At 46.4% G+C, this 19,131-nt stretch overlaps 1 protein-coding gene across 7 annotated transcripts in view; it reads left to right on the top strand.

The window, feature by feature from the left end:
* Positions 1 to 19,131, top strand: part of Inpp4a (inositol polyphosphate-4-phosphatase type I A) — a 121,469-nt gene that overhangs the window by 84,238 nt on the left and 18,100 nt on the right. For 4 of the 7 annotated variants that reach the window (XM_027386843.2, XM_035453486.1, XM_035453484.1 and 1 more), the window contains 8 exons: positions 3,476 to 3,659; positions 4,798 to 5,016; positions 5,826 to 6,066; positions 8,147 to 8,179; positions 12,531 to 12,703; positions 13,601 to 13,724; positions 16,683 to 16,809; positions 17,272 to 17,412. In XM_027386843.2, the coding sequence (XP_027242644.1) occupies positions 3,476 to 3,659; positions 4,798 to 5,016; positions 5,826 to 6,066; positions 8,147 to 8,179; positions 12,531 to 12,703; positions 13,601 to 13,724; positions 16,683 to 16,809; positions 17,272 to 17,412 (1,242 nt within the window). The remainder of the gene's footprint in view (positions 1 to 3,475; positions 3,660 to 4,797; positions 5,017 to 5,825; positions 6,067 to 8,146; positions 8,180 to 12,530; positions 12,704 to 13,600; positions 13,725 to 16,682; positions 16,810 to 17,271; positions 17,413 to 19,131) is intronic. The other 3 variants (XM_027386847.2, XM_035453485.1, XM_027386848.2) reach the window with 3 other exon arrangements.

Here is a 19,131-nt window from a genome sequence, read left to right as displayed (position 1 = left end):
ATGTTGATTCTTGCTCTTGTGCAGAGAAAGCCTATGCTGTCCTTCATCTGGGGTGGCTCCATCCCATTTGCTGCGTGGCTCCAAGTTACATGTCCTATAGGTGGAGCTCTTCCTTCCATCTGCAATGTTCTTCGATAATGAATAGCCAGCCAGCTTACATGTAGCCTGCAGCCTTCCATTGAAACCTGACAGCAGTTTCTTTCTGCACTCAGCAGAGACAGAGCCCAGTTTGCCTCCTCCCAGGATACAGAAGAGCCCATTTAGGGCATTGGGTGCTGGGGTACATTTGGCAGCACACACCTTTACCCAGTGAGACAGTTCATTGATCCAAAGCCATTGAGAACCTTTTTTTGTTTGTTTTCAACACATGGTAGGCAAAGCTTAATCACTGTGCTCCACTCCAAACATTTTAATTTTTTTTTTTTTTTGAGACAGGGCTCACTAAGTTCACCCAAGCAGGCCTTGCACTTGCCCTGTAGCCAGTTTTTTTTTTTTTTTTTTTTTTTCTCAAACTTGTAATCTTCCTGCCTCGGCCTTCAGTAGCTAGGATTACAGATCTGTGACATCAGACCCAGTTCAGTCTTCTTTTACAAGAATTATGAGTCTTTGGGTTTTTGCCTTTCCCTTGTCTGGTGGAGCCAGTTTACATGGTCATAATACTTGCTAATTTGTGCTGATTTTAATGATGGTATTGTTAAGGGCAGTTTTACCCACTGGATAGCAGAACAACAGCTGAGAGACCTTTTCCTCCAGAGAATTAGACGGGAGCCAGAAGTCACCATGTCTATCTAGGCTGTATTCCTTAGTCCCAGACTGGCAAACCAGCAGCTCACCAGGACTAGGCCCCACAGCCCTGTGAGAAATGCTGCCACCTTGATCTAATGACCCAGGAGGCTTTGGGGCTCTGGCTAGATCTTAGTTGAGATGCCAGCGCTCTGCTGGGAACACACAGTGACCTGAAGTCCTGAGAATACACAGGCATACCTAAGATGAGGTATCACCAGTTTTCCCTTGAGAGGCCCTTCCCTGAAGTCCTGAGGGAGGGAAGAAGGCATCTGGGAGGGCCCCCCTTTCTCCACAGCTGTGTTATAGAAGTGTCCCCTCAGAATTTCTATCCCTTTCCCTCCTGGGACTTTTCAGAAGGGAGGCTCACTCTTTTCCATAGCAGGATGAGTCAAATCCTTAAGGGCCTTAGGGATTAGCAGTGAAAGTATAACATGGAGAGCCAGGGGTTCCACTGCCCCTTGGTGAGTTCTAACTCAGGTGTTTTATTCTGGAGGGTTCTTCAGGTTCCTTCTTAACTGAAGACTCTAGACCTTCTGTATCTCAGGAAGGACTTGATCATGATCACTCCCACCCTTTTGCTCTCTTCTCCCAGGATACCAAGCATTTCTAAGACAGGTGGGGACCTTCCCACACCTGGGAATAAGGGGACACCCAAATCTGGCAGCAGGGGGTGGGGCAATTCCATAGCCTTCCCCTTCATTTCCAGAGTTATTTTGCATGTTGGGTACTCCACTTACGCTTAAATGGCATTCCTGTGTATCCCATGGCCTCCACTGAGAGGAGGTATGGGTCAGCAGGCCAGGGTAGGGGTTTAACATGAAGCCCAAGGACCACATATAGGCCATTGCCCCCTGGGGCTATTGCAGGAAAAGCTGGGAGCCCAGATAATGAGTAGAATGGAGATTCACCCACCCAGGACTGTTTACTACAAGGCAGTAGAGTCTCTGCACCCCACCCCATTGCCATGGTGTGGTTCCTGATTTGGGAGCTAAGTAAGTACATGCATTTACATACTCCTGACGTCCCCGAGAGCAGTTGCTTGAACTTGCCCATTTGTGCCTTCACCACCTGCTTCCATGTGTCAGTCCTTGGGCTGTTGCTGTAACATGCCTTCTTAGAGCACAGGGTGAGTGGGCTAACAGCGTGCACCTGTCAGAGTGTGCACAACTGTGGTCACACGCAGCAGTAGACCTGCACACACTGCACATAGAACATGTGACTCTAAAGGTTGAGGGCCAGAAAGAAGAGGTTCTATTTTTTCATTCTTTGTTGAAATGTGTTTCTAAGACCCGATTGGCCCACTTGGCAGCTATTCGTTTGGGAGAGAGATTGCAGATTGGAAAGCAGCTCCTGCACGCAGTGCTGTGGAATGACTCTGGTGCTGCACAAACGCACCGTTGCCATCTGCTGCATGTGCTTCTGGCAAACCCATCGTTGTTGTTGTGGTGTGTGGGCTTGTGGTGGTGGTGGTGGTTGTTCTTTCTGGGGCAGTTTGGTTTGTGGTGTTTGCATGTTTGCCCCATAGTCCAGAAGAGTAAGGGCAGTGGTGGTTTCTTCCTAACTTGCTTCTGGGCCTCCCTGGAAAGGTTTTAGGTGACTCTCACCTCCACAAGTAGGGTAGGGTATGGTGAGGGTCATACTCTGTTCTCCATGTTGCCCCTCATCCCTGGAACTCAAGGCCAGCCCTTTATTTCAAAAAGGAAAGGGACAATATTCTGTCCAGAGAGAGCTCAGTATCCTCAAATCTTAGGAGACCTCTTCATTGGTGACTTTCATGTCTCCCCCTCAGATTCTCAGGCATCCTCAGATGAGCTCAAAAACAAATTAATAATGTTTGACTGATTGAGACCTGAGCTAAGAGACATAAGCTTATTGTTGCCATTTTGGATGACCACACATGCTGACCCCACCCATGAAGCTAGAGCATATGGAGTTGCCCCCTCAGAGGCTCTTGATTACACTGGGCAGCAGCTGGCCTGGCACTTTGACACTGTGTTCCCATATACATATGCTGCTTGGTGGTGAGGGGGCAAGCAGGAGGAAGGACTGGGGTTTCAGAGGCATTAAGGTGTTGGGCCTACCTCTGGATGGCAATGCTGTGGAATGCTAGTGTCAACATAAGGACAGCCTGAGACAGGAGAGAGCAAGGAATCCCAGGGTTGGGAACTTGCTGTGGTTAATATGTAAGAAAAAGATGTGGGCTTGCTCACAGGAAGTCTCAAGGCCCTGATGGCCAAATGAAGAAGCAAATGTTAGGGTATGCCTTTTGGTTCTTTGTTCTTGTTTTGTTTTAATGTGTAGTCCAACATCTATTGCAGTGTGGTAATTTGATCCTTTCTGGTGTAAGCAGACCCCAGATCTCTACTGAAAGACTGCTTTTAAGTTAATAGATAAAATTCCTAGGTAAGACCCCAGCATTGGGTAATTATTACAGTGCTATTCCAATGTATTTATAGACATGTACATGCTTGTAGTAAATATACAGACACATACAAGTACAAGTACACATAAAAGTCTTAGTCTTCTGTATATATTTTATACTTCTCCTTAGATAAAAAGGATCTTCCAAGATTGACCTTTACCCATCAGTGACTGAGCTTCGACAGGAAGACACCTCTTTATTTTAGGGTTAGTTGTGGGTGGGGCGGATGCTTTTGGAGAGCCCCTTAGGACCTGTTGTTCCTTTTAGTACATCATCTAGCTGCCAGTCCATAATCTACATACCACAGGACATCATCCGAGCCAAGGAGATTATTGCCCAGATCAACACCCTGAAAACCCAAGTTAGCTACTACGCAGAACGGCTCTCCAGGGCAGCCAAGGACAGGTCTGCCACTGGCCTTGAGAGGACACTCGCCATCTTGGCAGACAAGGTAGGAGGGGCTGCCCAGTTGCATGTGGGATAAAGAGGTCCCTTGGGTTTCTGGAAGCTACTGGACCACCCAGGATCACTCATACATGCCTAGAGCTGACCTTAGGAGAGTGGCATTGTGATGACCTTAAAAGTTTCTCTTTTAAGTCCACTTCCCACCAAGTCACAGGGAAGTTTGGGAATCTGCCCATGATCAGAGCCCAGGCTGTGACTCTCAGGTGTGGCTTGAGGCCAGTGTGTTGATGTGTCTTCTAGCAAGTAAATCTGCGCTCATTTTCTTGGGACTCGTAGACATCAGCTTCCTTAGTGACTTCCCAGTCACCACCTATGTAGCAATTATTTACACTTAAGAAATGAACAATATAATCTCATTGGCTGATACACAATGGATTTTAAAAGTTCTGTGTAGCCATAACTTAGTCCTGATTAGAAATCCGCATACTAGAGAGAGGCTCTATCTGCCTCTCATGGATGATGCTCTTTCCCGTTACTCAGTCTTCTACCTTTGCACGCAGATTCTGATGACACCTCTCCATCCACACCTGATTTTCTGGGTAGGAGCTGTTGTTCCTGCTCAGAATGTGTTGTAGTCTTCACATGAGTTTGCACAGTGTAAAGACAGACCAGGACCACTGGGAAAGGAAGTTATAGTTGTCAGCAGTGAAACCAGGAAGTGTGATGCCAGCAGTTCAGTAGTTCAGAGCCTGGAGCATTAAAAAAAAAAAAAATGCTCTAGTAGTTAAACAGAAGTAATATGTAACTTCTGGGGATTAGCCCCTGGGAGTCTGGGACACATTCCACCATGTTGTCAAAGCTGGAGTACAAGCCCTTTTCTCTAGTGAACTAGGATCAAAGGCAAACAGAGCCAGGAAACGTCAGATGGGATCCTCAGTCCCTTCTCTTCTTCCTTGACCACTTCTGGGATAAACAGATCTCAAGCAGACCCCTGTGTCCTCTAGTCTTACTGGGAAATTCTTGCTGAGATTATCCCTGCCAGGTCACATGCTGTCTTTGAATTTAGATAACCTAGAGAATGCCACTCTGTAGGCTCTGTGGAGCAGGGTGGGTGGCAGAAACCTTGGCTTAGGCTGTCTCCTTCTCCAAGAATGCGTAGCAGCCTGCTTTGTGTGTGCCTGCAGACCCGGCAGTTAGTCACTGTCTGTGACTGTAAGCTGCTGGCCAACTCCATCCATGGCCTGAATGCAGCACGGCCTGACTACATCGCTTCCAAGGCCTCCCCTACCTCGACTGAGGAGGAACAGGTGATGCTTCGGAATGACCAGGACACCCTGATGGCCAGATGGGCAGGGAGGAGCAGCCGATCTTCCCTGCAGGTGGACTGGCATGAGGAGGAGTGGGTGAGTCTGATGCTCCCGCTTCTTGTCCTGCTGTTGAACTTGAACTACTGCTGTGTCTTCCCTCACAAAGTGCCTAAAAGACTATTCCTTTATTATCAAGCTCCAGGTCTGCTTCCCTGATGGCTGTAGGCCACTTGATGCTGAGAGGTAGACTATCTTCAGACATGTACCAGGAGCCAGGACTCTCCTCTTCCTCAGCCCCTCTGCTCATCCTTTACTCTTTAGGGCTCTTTATGTTCAATGCAAGGACTCATTGCTACCTGACATGTCACTTCATTGTTCCAGAGTTGGCCAGAGAGCTGCAGCCTTGTCTCTTTAGGAAGGAACACATACTTGTCATTTGTTGGGGCTACTGCTCAGAGGAATTCTGTGAAGCACTGAATTATTAATTAGCAGCAAAGTGGTCTGTGTGGGTTTCTGCAGCTCACTTCCAGCCTTCCGTCTCCTTCTTCCAACTCGCCCACCCCCTGCCACCAGCTGTTTCCATTCCTGTCCATCAGGAGACCTCAGTGTGTGATGTTTGTAGGTGGCCTGCAATGGAAGGAGGAAAAAAGACCTGAGTTCTTAGTGCCCTGTGGCCTGTTGGGTGAGACTGGAAGGCTGTCTGTCTTCCATAGAGTTGGCAGCAAATGTCTGCCAAGCTTTCAAGTCAGTGACCAAAAGTTGCAAATTGTCTTTGAAAAGCAATCTGACTTGAATGGTGATTTCTACATCATCAGGCTGGGACTGAGAGAGAAACGAAGTAGGCTGTGTTCTGTTCTTGTTTTTCTTTTGCACACACTGACCCAAACAGTCTTCTTGGTTTGAAGGAGAAAGTGTGGCTGAACGTGGACAAGAGCCTGGAGTGCATCATCCAGCGGGTGGACAAGCTGCTGCAGAAGGAGCGTCTTCATGAGGAGGCCTGTGAGGACGTTTTCCCCTGTTCAAACACCTGCTCCAGCAAGAAAGGTAACCGGAACAGCCAAGCCTACTGGATCAAACCGGAGGACCCCTTCTGTGACGCCCCCTCCTCCATGCCCACTGCCGCATGCCATCCTCACCCAAGCACACGTGCGTATGCATCCACGCTTCCCACGCTGCCTCCACCTGTGCCTCATCACTTCTGTGTGTCTGTGTCTCTGGCTCCATGCCTGCCTCCCTCTGGCAGACTACAGGAAGGGCTTTCAGGCAGTGCAGGATGTCAGGGGGAGCCCACATGCATAGAGCAGCAGATAGGCAGGGTGGAGGCTCCTGTCGTCCTTCCATGCAACTGGAGCCCACTGAATCTGCATCGCTGCCATGGGCAGACTGGGCCCTCCTGGGCCACAGTGTCATGCCTGTGAAGTCTTTTCAGGTTTATAAGCCAACCTGAGACGCTGGAGGGGGCAGGATGCAGATGTCTCTGTGCTATGATTTTTGTTGTGTTGGGAATGGATAGACTAATTTTTTTTTTTTTAAGTGAGCTTTATAGGAGCAATGCTGGATGAGCAGAACTTGCAGCCTCATAGGCTCTTCTCATTGGCTGGGTGTGCTCTTACCCAGCAGAATCATGTAGCCTCTTCTCATTGGCTGGGTGTGCTCTTATCCAGCATAAGCATGTAGCCTCAGGTCTTGTAACTCAGTCAGATGGCAGATGAAGTAGATTGACCTGTTTGACACCAGTCTTCGAGGGGGGGTCTTGAATGTAGAACAATGCCATGCAGCAGCATACTTCAGAAAGCAACACAGGGCATGTTGAATACTGCCCTCAAGAAAGATAGAAGGCTAAGGACTCATGTGTCTAAAAACAGGTGGACCCTTGGTCTCTCCTCTCCGGTGCCTCTCCTTTGTAAGAGCTGGAGAGTCCTTAGGTCAAATCATCTGAGCCCTGGCTGTGCATCAGGCTTCTGCTGCCTCTTCCCTCTCCTTGGGGAGCTTTAAGCTGCAGTAAGGACAGCCAAGATGTCAGGGTTAGGGTTCATGTGGTAACGACTCTGCAGTTCTCACTTGTCTATGGCCATTGAAGGTGGAATCATGCACCTTTACCAGACTCTCCTGATAAAACCTTCATGTGTTGTGTGTTGTCTCTTACCTGTCTACATTGTTTCCAGGGCACTGTCCCAATCATCTGCTTTTCTGTCAGTGGGTGGGGGTGCAGCTGCCACCTTTCCTGTGATCGATGCATCAAACTAGTTTATGTCTGTTTAGTTCTTATTTTTCTGTTTAATTTTTTTCTCAAAGTTCATTGCTTATTTCTCTTTAATATTAACTTATCTGTAGGACTAGGGATATAGTTAAGTGGTAGATCACCTGCCTACTGTGTCTGAATGAGGCTACTTCAGGAATGAAGAAGAAATATATATAATTTTGTTTGTAACTTTAAATATTTTCTGCAGATGCAGAAGATGGTTAGATATTTTAGAATTTAGGAGCTAGTGTGTTGTGTGATCAGGCTGTTTGTCTTTGTGAGTCATTTGTCCATGGTTCTTGTCCTTGTTAGGGTTTTTATTGCTATGATAAAACACCATGACTAAAAGCAACTTGGGAGGGACATTCTGACTAGAGGGGCAGCCCAGCTGGAGGGAATGGCCTAACTGGAGGAGTTTCCTAATTTGGAGCCATCTTCCAAATCATACAGCTTTTACATTTAGTTTAATTAGATTTTAACAACTGGCATAGGTTCTTTTGGTATAATTGGTTTTTTATCATTGGGCCTTACCAGTTTGGAGCTCAGCAGTAGACCTTGAACTCTGGATTCCCAGTAAGTCAGGGCAGTGGGCTCCACAGTTGACATGCAGACTTGTTGGTCAGTCTCTGTCATTTGATGTTGTAAGCTAACATGGGGCTCCATCACCGCACCATCATCAGTGTGGCATCTGTGGCATTGTGTATGTTGGTTCACTCATCTTGAACATTTTATGTTGAAGTGTTAACAACATGGATGTTGAGTCTGGTGAATCACTGTTGTTCACCACTGAGAGGGCTCAGCTGCTCATAGCAGCAGAAATGCCCTTGGGAAACTGAGTAAGAGGCTTCTAGTTCCAAGCCTCTTCTCCATATGTTTAACCACCTTGCTGCAAGCTGCTGACGCAGTAGCTCTGAGACTGAGTTGCTCATGTTTGAACTGTGTGCTGCTCCTTAATCATCCCTGTTGCCCTCCATTTCTGTGCAGATTGCAGCCCCCCTCCTGAAGAGTCCAGTCCAGGTACGTGGTTTCTGATCAAGGCTCCTGCTGGTGTCTTTTAAATATTCAGGTAGCACTTGTAGCTCACTTATCTAAGATTGTTTTGTTTTCCCATAGTTGGGAAAATGTGTTAGGGTTTCCTTTGTTTTGAGGTTTGGTGAGGGACCTGTGGGACTGAGGGAATTATGGCCTGAAGCAGGCTGCTGGACACATTGTATTTTCCCTTCTGCATCCTAAAGCCTTCTCACATGACTTACTCTGAGTGCACTGGGTCCTGTGGCGGGTGATCTGATTTACAAAGTTATGTGTTTGTGACTATTTCTGTATATTTGCCCGAACGTTCGCATGTAGCTTTAAAGGCACAGGTGGATGATTTGCATCCTCTTGGGGTGTGGTGGTGAGCATCAGCTTCTGGGTGCAGCTTTAGAATTCTTTCCAGACACCGATCTGGGCCTCAGTTGGGGTCACTGCTAAGAATGAAGTCTTTCTGCTCCATTTTCATGGAGAACCTAATGCCCCTGCTTCTAGCTCAGAGATTGACAAACTACAGTCTTGGACTAAATCCTGGTCACAGCCTGTATTTATAGTATTTTATTGTCTATCAACTAATGTTTTGAGCTGGTGCAGAGGCACTCTGTTGCCCTCCTAGTCTATGAAGACTATTGTAGGGTGTGCCAACCCCTGACCTAGTTCCTAATGAGCTTCCTGTATATGGCTTGTGGTTTTCTCACAGTGTGCATTCACCTCTATTCCCCAAAACAATTTTTTACTCTAAAAAAATCAGCTATATGATCAGGCCAATGATTGTATATTTCTGAGTAGATCTAAGATGGAAAAATATCCACTTTATATCTAGAGTACAGCAAATGATGAACACAGGGTTTGTGGATCCATTTTTGCCCACTGACACAGTGCCATGAGTTCACTTACTGTGACCACCTGGCAGTAATCCCAGAATGGCAATGAAGTCAGTATCTCACTGGTCTCATCATACATTCCCAGTTTGCTTTCAAACCCTTTATTGTTCTTTTTCCTCAAACGTCAGTGTAGGAACCTTACGTGGATCTTAGATCCCCGTGTCATGAATGAGCCCTCAGGGTCATTGAGCCTCAGTAGATGCACAGCTAACCTTGCTCTCTTCTTGCCTGCAAGTCTGGGACCGTGGCCAGCAGTGAGGACCAGAAGGAGTGGCCTGTGAGCCTGTAACAGCTCTGGTTTCTTTCTGACTTATAGAATTCTTCCACCACTTAGGGAGCACTGGTGGCTTTTCCACAGTTGATGTTAAATGGACAAAAATGGTTCCCTGCCAGGGGTCCTGTACTGCATATTTAGTTCAGAAGCTGGAGAGATTACATGATGGGTAAAGTGCTTGCTGTGTAATCATGAGGATCTGATTTCAGATTTCCCAGCACCCAAATGAAAAGCCAGGAGTGGCAGAGCATGCCTGTAAGTCCGACACTGGGGAGGGAAGTGAAACAGTCTGGTCCCCAGAGCTGGCTGGCTGGCTGGCTGGCCAGGAGATTAGCTGGTTGGTGAGCATCCAGTTCATTGAGAGACCCTATCTCAAAAAGTAATACAGGAGCAATAAAAGAAGACATTAAACATTAACTTCTAGTCTTCACACGTAGATGCACACACCTATACATGGTCATATACATACAGACACACATATACTCTGTCTCTCATTCCCTGTTCATACTGATGGATTAATTTAAAAAACAAAAAAGCAAAAGCAGACTGTGGATTGGAAGAGTATTCGAAGTTATCTGAAGTAGTATGGACCATGGGCTGTCTAGGCAGCAGGCATCACAGGTTAGTAGGTAGTTGAGGAATTTACCCCCCTAAAAGTGGGACTTGGGACATTGCCTATTTGACCTGATTTAATTTAATAATAATAATAATAATAATAATAATAATAATAATAATAATGATAATGATAATAATGATAATAATAATAATAAGTAGTAGTCTTTCCTTTTGAGATAGCACATTGAAAACCCTTTACCAACTTCAACATCCCAGCCATTTTTATTTGACAGGACTGGGTAGATACCATGTGCTGCTATTGATATCAATTTGGCTTGGGATTTTTTTTAAATTGTGAGTTTCTATTCATACTCAAAACACCTATTATCCCCTAACTCCTGCTGCCTCCCCAGTAGAAGCAGGTTGACTACTAAAGATAATGGTTTGAGAGTCAGTCAGATATATACAGGTGCCCGTCCTGTTTGTGTTTTAGAAGGAGTCTTAGCCTCTGAGCCCACTTCCCCTCTGTGTGGATAATGCTGGAAATGGTGGTTGGTGCCCTTACTAAACTCAGCCATCCAGACCTGTCTGATGCCATCTGGGAAGATGTCACACTTGCCCTCTTGCAGTTTCACGTCACCTACTTTCCTAGCCTTTTAGCAATTTCTTCTATACTCTTTTTTTTCTAGTTTAGCAAATAAATCATTCTTATATGAATTTCATTTCTGAAAAAAAGTGGTTAAAGTAAAAAGATCATATTGGGGAAGCTTGGCTTAGTTGAACAGAACTTGATACTCTGTTTTCAGGTTAAAATGGCCATGATTATCCAATGAATTGTATATGTGTGATTATTGGAAAAGCAAAGTAAAAATGGCAGCATTTGATCTAAGCATTTCAATTCTTACTGACGAGTAGTATTTGGGGGACTAAGGGAGCTTGATTGTTTTTATTTTTTGAGGTTGGATATTAGTATGTAGTCCAGACTAGCCTTGAACTTGATATCCTCCAGCCTCAGCCTCCCAGGCCCTGGGACTATAGGCATGCACTAGCATGCACTAGCATTTTCTCTGTACCATTCCCAAATGATTTGCTATAGTCTCTAGGTGTCATTGGCCTTTTTTTTTTTTTTTTTTTTTTTTTGAGACAGGATTTCTCTGTGTAGCTTGGGAGCCTGGAACTCTCTCTGTAGATCAGGCTGTTTTGAACTCAGAAAGATCCGCCTGCCTCTGTCTCCCGAGGGCTGGGATTAAAGGCGTGTGCCACCAACGCCCGGCCATCATTGACCATTTTTGATAGACTCTGTTGACAGAGTTCTTCAAAGAAACAGGAAACATGGTTTCTGAGGAGTTCAGGGGGAGAGTGAGGTCTGGGAGTCTGTCTAGTGCTTCTCTCTGATTTTCCCAAAAAGGCACCACATGGCCGAGGTGTCCAGGGCCTGGCCTGTGTTCACCACTACTCAGTGACCAGGCATGGAACTCATATTTTCCACTTCTCAGTCCAGTGTTTTTTATCACTGTGTCATGTTTGCTAAGACCTTTCTGCTTTAGATTCTAAATTTAAGCTTTTTTTTTCCATTACAGACATAACTCTTGTCCACATATGCAGTGTGCCTGCATATCCTGTTAGATCATATCCAGCCCTGAACTGTTTTGTGTATTTAATCCACACTGGCCTGGCATTGAGTGTGGGCACGTTCCTCCACACATTCTTGGAGTTAAAGTGCTAGCCAGCTGGTGAGCAAGCAGAGCAAGTCTCCCCTGTCTTAGGGTCTCCAGGCTCTGTGTGTGAAAGGCCACGGCTCCCCCTGGCAGGGCAGTTGCGCCTGCACTCCATCCTCCCCCAGGATGGGCACTGCCTGAGCTTGTTTGGAGTGCTGGCTTCAGCCAGTAGGGTGGGCTGATGCCTAATTTTGGACATGGCATGTCTTTTTTGATGTCTTCTAAGAAGGAAGGAAACAAAGGCAGAGCCAAAGCTGCCCCCAACCCTGCTCTTCCCCTATGAGGTTCTATTTTTAAAGGGCTCTTTTGGTGCAGGGTCAAAGTTCCCTCACATTTCTAAAAGAAAACTAGGCTGGAAATAGTTGACATCAAGCAGGGAAGTGGGGTTTGAGGAACAGAGTGAGTACAGAGGAGGTGACAGGAGCAGAGTTGGCACTTTGCTGTGAGAAGGGCCATGACATAGACCCTGTCTGTGGCATTCCTTGTGGAGTACAGGAACCACCATGCTGTAGAAGAAGACTGGCTCTTGTTGCACACAGAATGCTTGTGGCCTTGTCATGACCTGCAGAAGCTCCTTTTGTTGTTTTCTTCAACAGCCACAGTCATGCCCATTGAGGAAGGGTTTCTAGTTTTAGGGCGTGTAGTGTGTGTAGATGACACCAGAGCAGAACTGCTTTAGCTTACTGCAGCAAACGCAGGCAGAGGGATGGAGCAGAATTGGCTCTGGGCAGAACTTAGTGCTACTTTTCCAGGCCACATAGTGGGGCAAGCAAGGTCAGATAGAGGGGCTGAGGGTGTGTTAGAGGAAGGATGGGACATTGGTTAGGGGTAGGTGGCTTGCTGTTTTACAGGACTTGCTTCTTGCAGCCTTTCTTTGGAATTCTAACAAGCCCTTCACTCGTGTGCAGGTGAATGGAGTGAAGCCCTTTACCCTCTGCTGACCACCCTCACAGACTGTGTGGCCATGATGAGTGACAAGGCCAAGAAGGCCATGGTCTTCCTGCTCATGCAGGATAGTGCCCCCACCATTGCCTCATACCTGAGCCTGCAGTACCGCCGTGATGTCGTCTTCTGCCAAACTGTAAGCCCCCAGAGGACATAAGGGTTGTCATGGGCACCGCCTACCTTAGAGAAAACAGACTCAGGCAGCCCTGTTCTCCCCCCTAACTTGTGAAAAGCGCAGGTGGCCTTGTTTCCCCAGCCTGTTGCTCTTCAGTTAACTTAATAGAGAGGCCTAGGAAGGAGACACCTCATCGATGAGTATTTATTCCTCCTGAAGAGCTAGTTCTGACAGAAGAGCCCAACACCAAGCAGGGCAATGGCAAAGGCCTCCTTGTCACCTTCTTTCTCTCTATAAGGGATGTGATGAAGGGTCTCGTGGGTGCTTGTCAGTGCAGATGAAACAGCAGGCACTAAAGTTCTGTGGCTTATCACAGGGCTCCATTTAAAGATTTCAGTTACCATTCAGTGACGAGTTGAGATGATTTTCCCAAGTTAAAAGATGCAGTACCAGAACTAATGATGTGAGTAGCTTGTTAGGGGCCTGGTGCTCTGTAGTTCCCCCACTGATGCTGGGAAGCCTGTTTGGTTCCTCAGAAAACCTCCCTAAGGAAACCAGGCAGCTTTATTCACTCTTGTTTCCAGACTGGGTTGCTGGAGATCTGAGTAGATAGCCCTTTCCTTGTTGGGAATTGATTCTAAGCTTCCAAAACATTTCAGTTCGGTAACAACCCCAAGCACGTCATGTCTGAAGCTGAGCCCAAATCAAGCTCATCTTTGACAGGTGCTGCAAGCCTATGTGTACCACCCTTCCCATAGCCTTTGATTACTGTGGTCCCACCCCCTAGCCCATCCCCGAGGGATAAGAGATGCTGCTGGTGATCCTTGAGCAGTGGAAGCAAAGGGACCAGGGCATGTACTGGTTACTGCCTGGGGTAAAAATGCCTGTTCTACACACCGTCCCCTGTGCTCTCCACAGCTGACAGCCCTCATCTGCGGCTTCATCATCAAGCTGAGGAACTGCCTGCACGATGATGGCTTCCTGCGCCAGCTCTATACCATCGGGCTTCTGGCCCAGTTTGAAAGCCTGCTGAGCACCTATGGTGAGACCCCAGCTTGGGTGTGACTACTGACCCAGGGCCTCAAGGGTGGTTTCATTTGTGCCTCTACCCCCTTCCTTCCAAATGTTAAATGAGCCCAAATGTCACCAGGATATGTGACGAAGAACTAGGTGATAATCTGCATAGTGAAGCATACCCCTTGGTTATCCTGAAGGTCTTTCAAGTGTATATGGATGATAATTTGGGTTGCTTCTGAATTACCCCCACTAAATTTTTTTGTGCAGTGGCACTGAAGACATTTGTAATTATATGCGCTCCTTTCTCTAGCTGAGAAGGAGAGTTGCTGGTGAAGGGAAAGATGTGGTTAGAAACTTAAAAGCTGATTCCAAATTGCCTTTTAGGGAAACTCTTCTTCTCAGACTTTTTTAAAGTATTTTTTTCATCTTGGGATTATGTTTTTAAAATTTATTTATTCTTTCATATACTACAACCCCTCCCTCCTCTCCTCTCTGTCCGTCTCCCTTTTCCTCCCAATCCACTCCTCCATTTCCCTTCAAAAAAAGGGCAGGCTTCCCAGGGATATCAGCCAAACTTGGCATATCAGGGTTGTTGGCAGTTAAGACTAGGCATCTCCTCACATATTTAGGCTGGATGGGACAACCCAGTAGGAGGAAAGGGGTTCCAAAGGCAGGCAAAAATGTCAGGGACAGCCTTGCTCCCACTGTTATGAGTTCCACAAGAAGACCAAACTACATAGCAATAACATATATGCAGAGGGCCTAGGTCAGACCCATACAGGCTCTGTGATTATCACTTCAGTCTCTGTGGGTCCTTCTGAGTCCTGCTTAGTTGATTCTGTGGGCTGTGTTCTTGTGGTGTCCTTTGACCCCTCTGGCTCTTAACAATCCTTTTCCCTCTCTTCCACAGGATTCCTTGAGCTCTGTCTAATGTTTGGCTATGGGTCTCTGCATCTGTTCCCATCAGTTGCTGGATGAAGCCCCTCTGACAACTATTAGGCTAGGCATCAATCTATATGTGTAGCAGAATATCATTAATAATCATTTCATTGTTGTTGGTCATGGTGTGTTTTTTTTTCAGTCATGTTTGGTTCTATCCTGGGTTCTGGGCCATCCATCCTCTGGATCCTGGCCCTTCAGGCAGTGTCAGATGTGGGCTTCCTCTCATGGCATGGGTCTCATGCTGGACCAGTCATTCATTGGTTGACCACTCCCAGAATTTCTGTACCACCCAGTGTATCTTTAAGGCAGGACAAATTGTAGGTCCAAAGTTTTGTGGCTGGGTTGATAACTCAATCTCTCCACTGGAAGTCTTGCCTGGTTATAGGAGATGGCTGGTTTAGGTTCCATATCCCCCATTGCTAGGAGTCTTAGCTAGGGTCACACTCATGGATTCCAGGGAGTTTCCACTGCAGTAGGTTTATACCTTGTTCCTAAAATGCTCCCCCCCAATTCTAGTTGTTTCTCCCAGAACACTCTCCCTCCATCCTTCCCCACCTGATCCCCAGACCACTTGAGATATCTGTTCTATTTACCCTTCCCAGGGTGATCCATGCGTCCCCCAACCCTTGAGCCCTCCTTGTTACTGGGAGTCTGTGGATTGTAATATGATTATCTTTTATAGCTAATTATCCACTTTTGAGTGAATACATACCATGTTTGTCTTTCTGGGTCTGGGTTACCTCACTTGATGTTTTTTTCAAGTTCTGTTCATTTGCCTGTAAATTTCATGTTGTTACTTTTTTTTAACAGCTGAGTAAATACTTCATTGTATAATTGTACCACATATTCTTTACCCATTCTTGGTTGAGGGGCATCTATGTTGTTTCCAGTTTCTGGCTATTATGAATAAATCTGCTTTGAATGAACATAGTTGAGCAAGTGTCCTGGTGGTATAGGGGAGCATCTTTTGGGTATATACCTAGGAGTAATATAGCTGGGTCTTGAGGTAAATGGATTACCATTTACCTCATATTGATTTTCATCATATTGATTTTCAAATTGGCTGTACAAGTTTGCACTCCCACCAGCAAAGGAGGAGTATTTTCCTTGGTCCACATCATCTCCAGCAAAAATTGTCTCTGTGTCATTGATCCTAATTAGCCATTCTGACAAGTGTAAGATGAAATCTTAAAGTAAGTTTTGTTTTACATTTCCCTGATAGCTAAGGATGCTGAGCATCTCCTTAAGTGTTTCTCAGCCATTTGAGATTCCTCTGTTGAGAATTCGGTTTAGATCTGTACTCCATTTATTAATTGAATTATTTGGTATTTTGATATCTAGCTTCTTGAGTTCTTTATATATTTGGATATTAACCCACTGTCAGATGTGGAGTTGGTGAAGATCTTTTCCATTTCTGTGGGATGCCATTTTGTCTTGTTGACTGTATTCATTGCCTTACAGAAACTTTTCAGTTTCATGAGGTCCCATTTATTGATTGTTGATCTTAGTGCCTATACTACTGGTGTTCTATTAAGGAAGTTGTCTCCTGTTCCAATGCATTTGAGGCTTTTCTCCACTTTCTCTTCTTTCAGGTTCAGTGTATCTGGTTTTATGTTGGGGTCTTTGATCCATTTGGACTCGAGTTTTACGCAGAGTGATAAATAAGGATCTATTGGCATTCTTCTTCCATGGCCATACCACCCTGAATGCACCCAATCTCGTTAGATTATAGGTTTTTGATGAGGTATCCAGCCATGGGTGGTGGACCAATTGGCCACAGAAAAGCTATTTTACTGTTTTTCTTCCCATCCGTGAAGAGATGGTGTGTGCTTCTCAGGTGCCATGCACAAAAAATCTTAAGCGGGGTGGTGCCCAATTCTACAAGCTACATTTGCAGTGTTGTTAAGTAGTCAATAGCACATTGGCTCACAGAGCATGGAGTCAAGGGGAAGGGGCTCAGAGAATGTCCTCCCATCCATGCCCTTAGCCCTCTGTTCACAACTGTTCACATCACCCCTTTCTCTTTATCATCTCCTCTCAGGAGAAGAGTTAGCCATGTTGGAGGACATGAGCCTTGGAATCATGGACTTGAGGAATGTGACCTTTAAAGTCACTCAGGCCACTTCAAATGCATCAACTGACATGCTGCCAGTCATCACTGGAAACCGGTAAAATAATCTTCTTTTTTTGATTCAGTTTTTCGAGACAGGGTTTCTCTGTAGCTTTGGAGGCTGTCCTGGAACTAGTTCTTGTAGACCAGTGTAGCCTCAAACTCATAGAAATCCACCTGCCTCTGCCTTCTGAGTGCTGGGATTAAAGGTGTGTGCCACCAATGCCTGGCCCAAAATAATCATTTTTTAAATACTTCAGTCAAGAGCAATGTTCTTCATTTGTGTTTGCCTCATAGGACACATTCTACTTTGCTTTTATTTTATTTTATTTTAATCTTTTAAAACATGGCATACAGCCTTCCCCCTACCCATGTTAATTTCATAATTTCTCCTTTAAGGTCTGAGTAGGCACTTGAGCCACGGTAGCCAGAGTGTCACCCAAGGCTCTGAAGTATGCTTTGGGTCTATCCCCTACTCTCAGTGTCCTGACCTCACCCCTACTTTCCCTCTCTCCACTAGTGATGGCTTTAATGTACGGATCCCTCTGCCAGGACCACTGTTTGACTCCCTGCCCCGAGAGATCCAGAGTGGCATGCTGCTGCGGGTGCAGCCAGTCCTCTTCAACGTGGGCATCAATGAGCAACAGACACTGGCTGAGAGGTGTGTGCCACTCTCCTGCTGCCTATGCACTGGTGTTCGGTGTCCATGGAGCTGTGGGTGTGGGCTCACCTCATCTTGGGAAATACACTGTGATTGCTGGAAGATGTTGTACATCTTTTGGTAGAACAAGGTACGATCAGATTTACATGTTAAGGAGGTCAAATTGCTGGCCATGGGTAGAAAGGATTGAGGTGAAACGTGAAGACGTTGCTGAAGAGGCTAGGCTACAGGTCAGTGTTATGCATCTGGATAGGTGGAGCACGGTGTTAGTGATCTGAGAAGGGACCAACTGGCGAATGATGTAAGGAGCATGGACAGTAAGTAGACTGAGGCTTCTAGATTGGACAGGTGGGTTGGTGCCTTCTCTGAGCTCAGGACAGTGGGGAAGGTTGTGTTTGGAGGCCCAAGCTAAGGAATCAATGCAAGAAGTAGCCCCCTTGAGGCATGAGCTAGAAGGATCTCCTTTGAGGAGAGTGGGCCTCCTGCTACAGCTGAAGGTGCCCCAGGAGCGTGAGAGTGACATTCCCTGTATTCAGCCGCTGTTAAGCAGTTTCTGGTAAGGACTGAGACAAGTCCAGGAGCAGTGAGCAGAGAAGAGGGTAGAGGTGAGAATGCATGCTGGGTGGAGTTGAGGAGTGAGCAGTCTGGGTGTGGCTTGTTTGTGTGCTCCAGCAGCACACTTGCTTTGCTTCTGAGATGAAGGGAATCTGCACAAAATGGGAAGATGTCCCCAGACCCCGAGGGAGCAGGTACCTATTAGACACAAAGCTGTGTGGACACCAGGCTGGGTTGTCTGTGTTGAGTAGGAGGGAGTACTACCTCTGAGGCTAATACTGGAAGGGAATAGAGCTGGGGAGTGATGGGCTGGGCTGAGGGCCCAGGTCTCAGACTGTACAACTGAAGGGCCTTTCCCCCCCCTTTTTACTGTTTAGCGCTTCCTTGCAGGTAGCATCCATCTCTTCATTACTTACCTCATGTATTTGGTATAGTCATTCTTGCAACATGTAGTGGGCATAGGTCAAGCCCACCTTAATTCAAAAAGAGCAAAGGCCCTAGCCCAACCCAGAGGGACAGTTAGTGTTCATACAGCAGAGGGTGACTTCAGATCCCAGCACAATCTCCTTATTCCTGGCTCCCTGCACTGCTGGTCCCTTTCCTGGGTATCTTTGAGACAGGAAGACACAAGAACTCTAAGCTGAGAGCCTGTGACACACAGTGGACTCTTCAGTCTCTGAGTCTGATGCTGTTGGTCATGTTGTTGTTGTTGCTGCTGTGGCAATACCTTTAAAAAGATAGAAAGCTTAAGAAGTAGAGATTTATTTTGGCTTATGATTTCACAAGTTTCAGGCCATGGTCGCTGGCTCCATTGCTCCTCAGCCTGTGCAAGGCAAGGCACAAAATCATGATGTAGAGCTCATATCTATGGTGGGACAAAGTAGCTTACTCCATGGTGTGCATGAGACAGGAAGGGTCAGAAGACGAGGCCAGCCCTTCAAAGATGTGCCCCCAGTGTCTGCCCCATACCAGTAGAGCATTTAGCTGGAAACTTACCAGTGAGTCTTCAGGATCCAATCACTCTCACTGGTACCCAGAGTCCAAGCCTTCCACATGTGAGCTTGTCTGGAGAGACTTCTTACCAAACTGTTGCAAGCATGGAGCCTGTACCAGTGTACTCTTAGGCACCTCACTCTTAGATGTTACTTGTAGTGAGTCACAGTA

This window comes from Cricetulus griseus (genome assembly GCF_003668045.3).
Source record: "Cricetulus griseus strain 17A/GY chromosome 1 unlocalized genomic scaffold, alternate assembly CriGri-PICRH-1.0 chr1_1, whole genome shotgun sequence".
NCBI classification, from domain to species: domain Eukaryota; kingdom Metazoa; phylum Chordata; class Mammalia; order Rodentia; family Cricetidae; genus Cricetulus; species Cricetulus griseus.
This window is presented reverse-complemented; position numbering and strand designations above follow the sequence as displayed.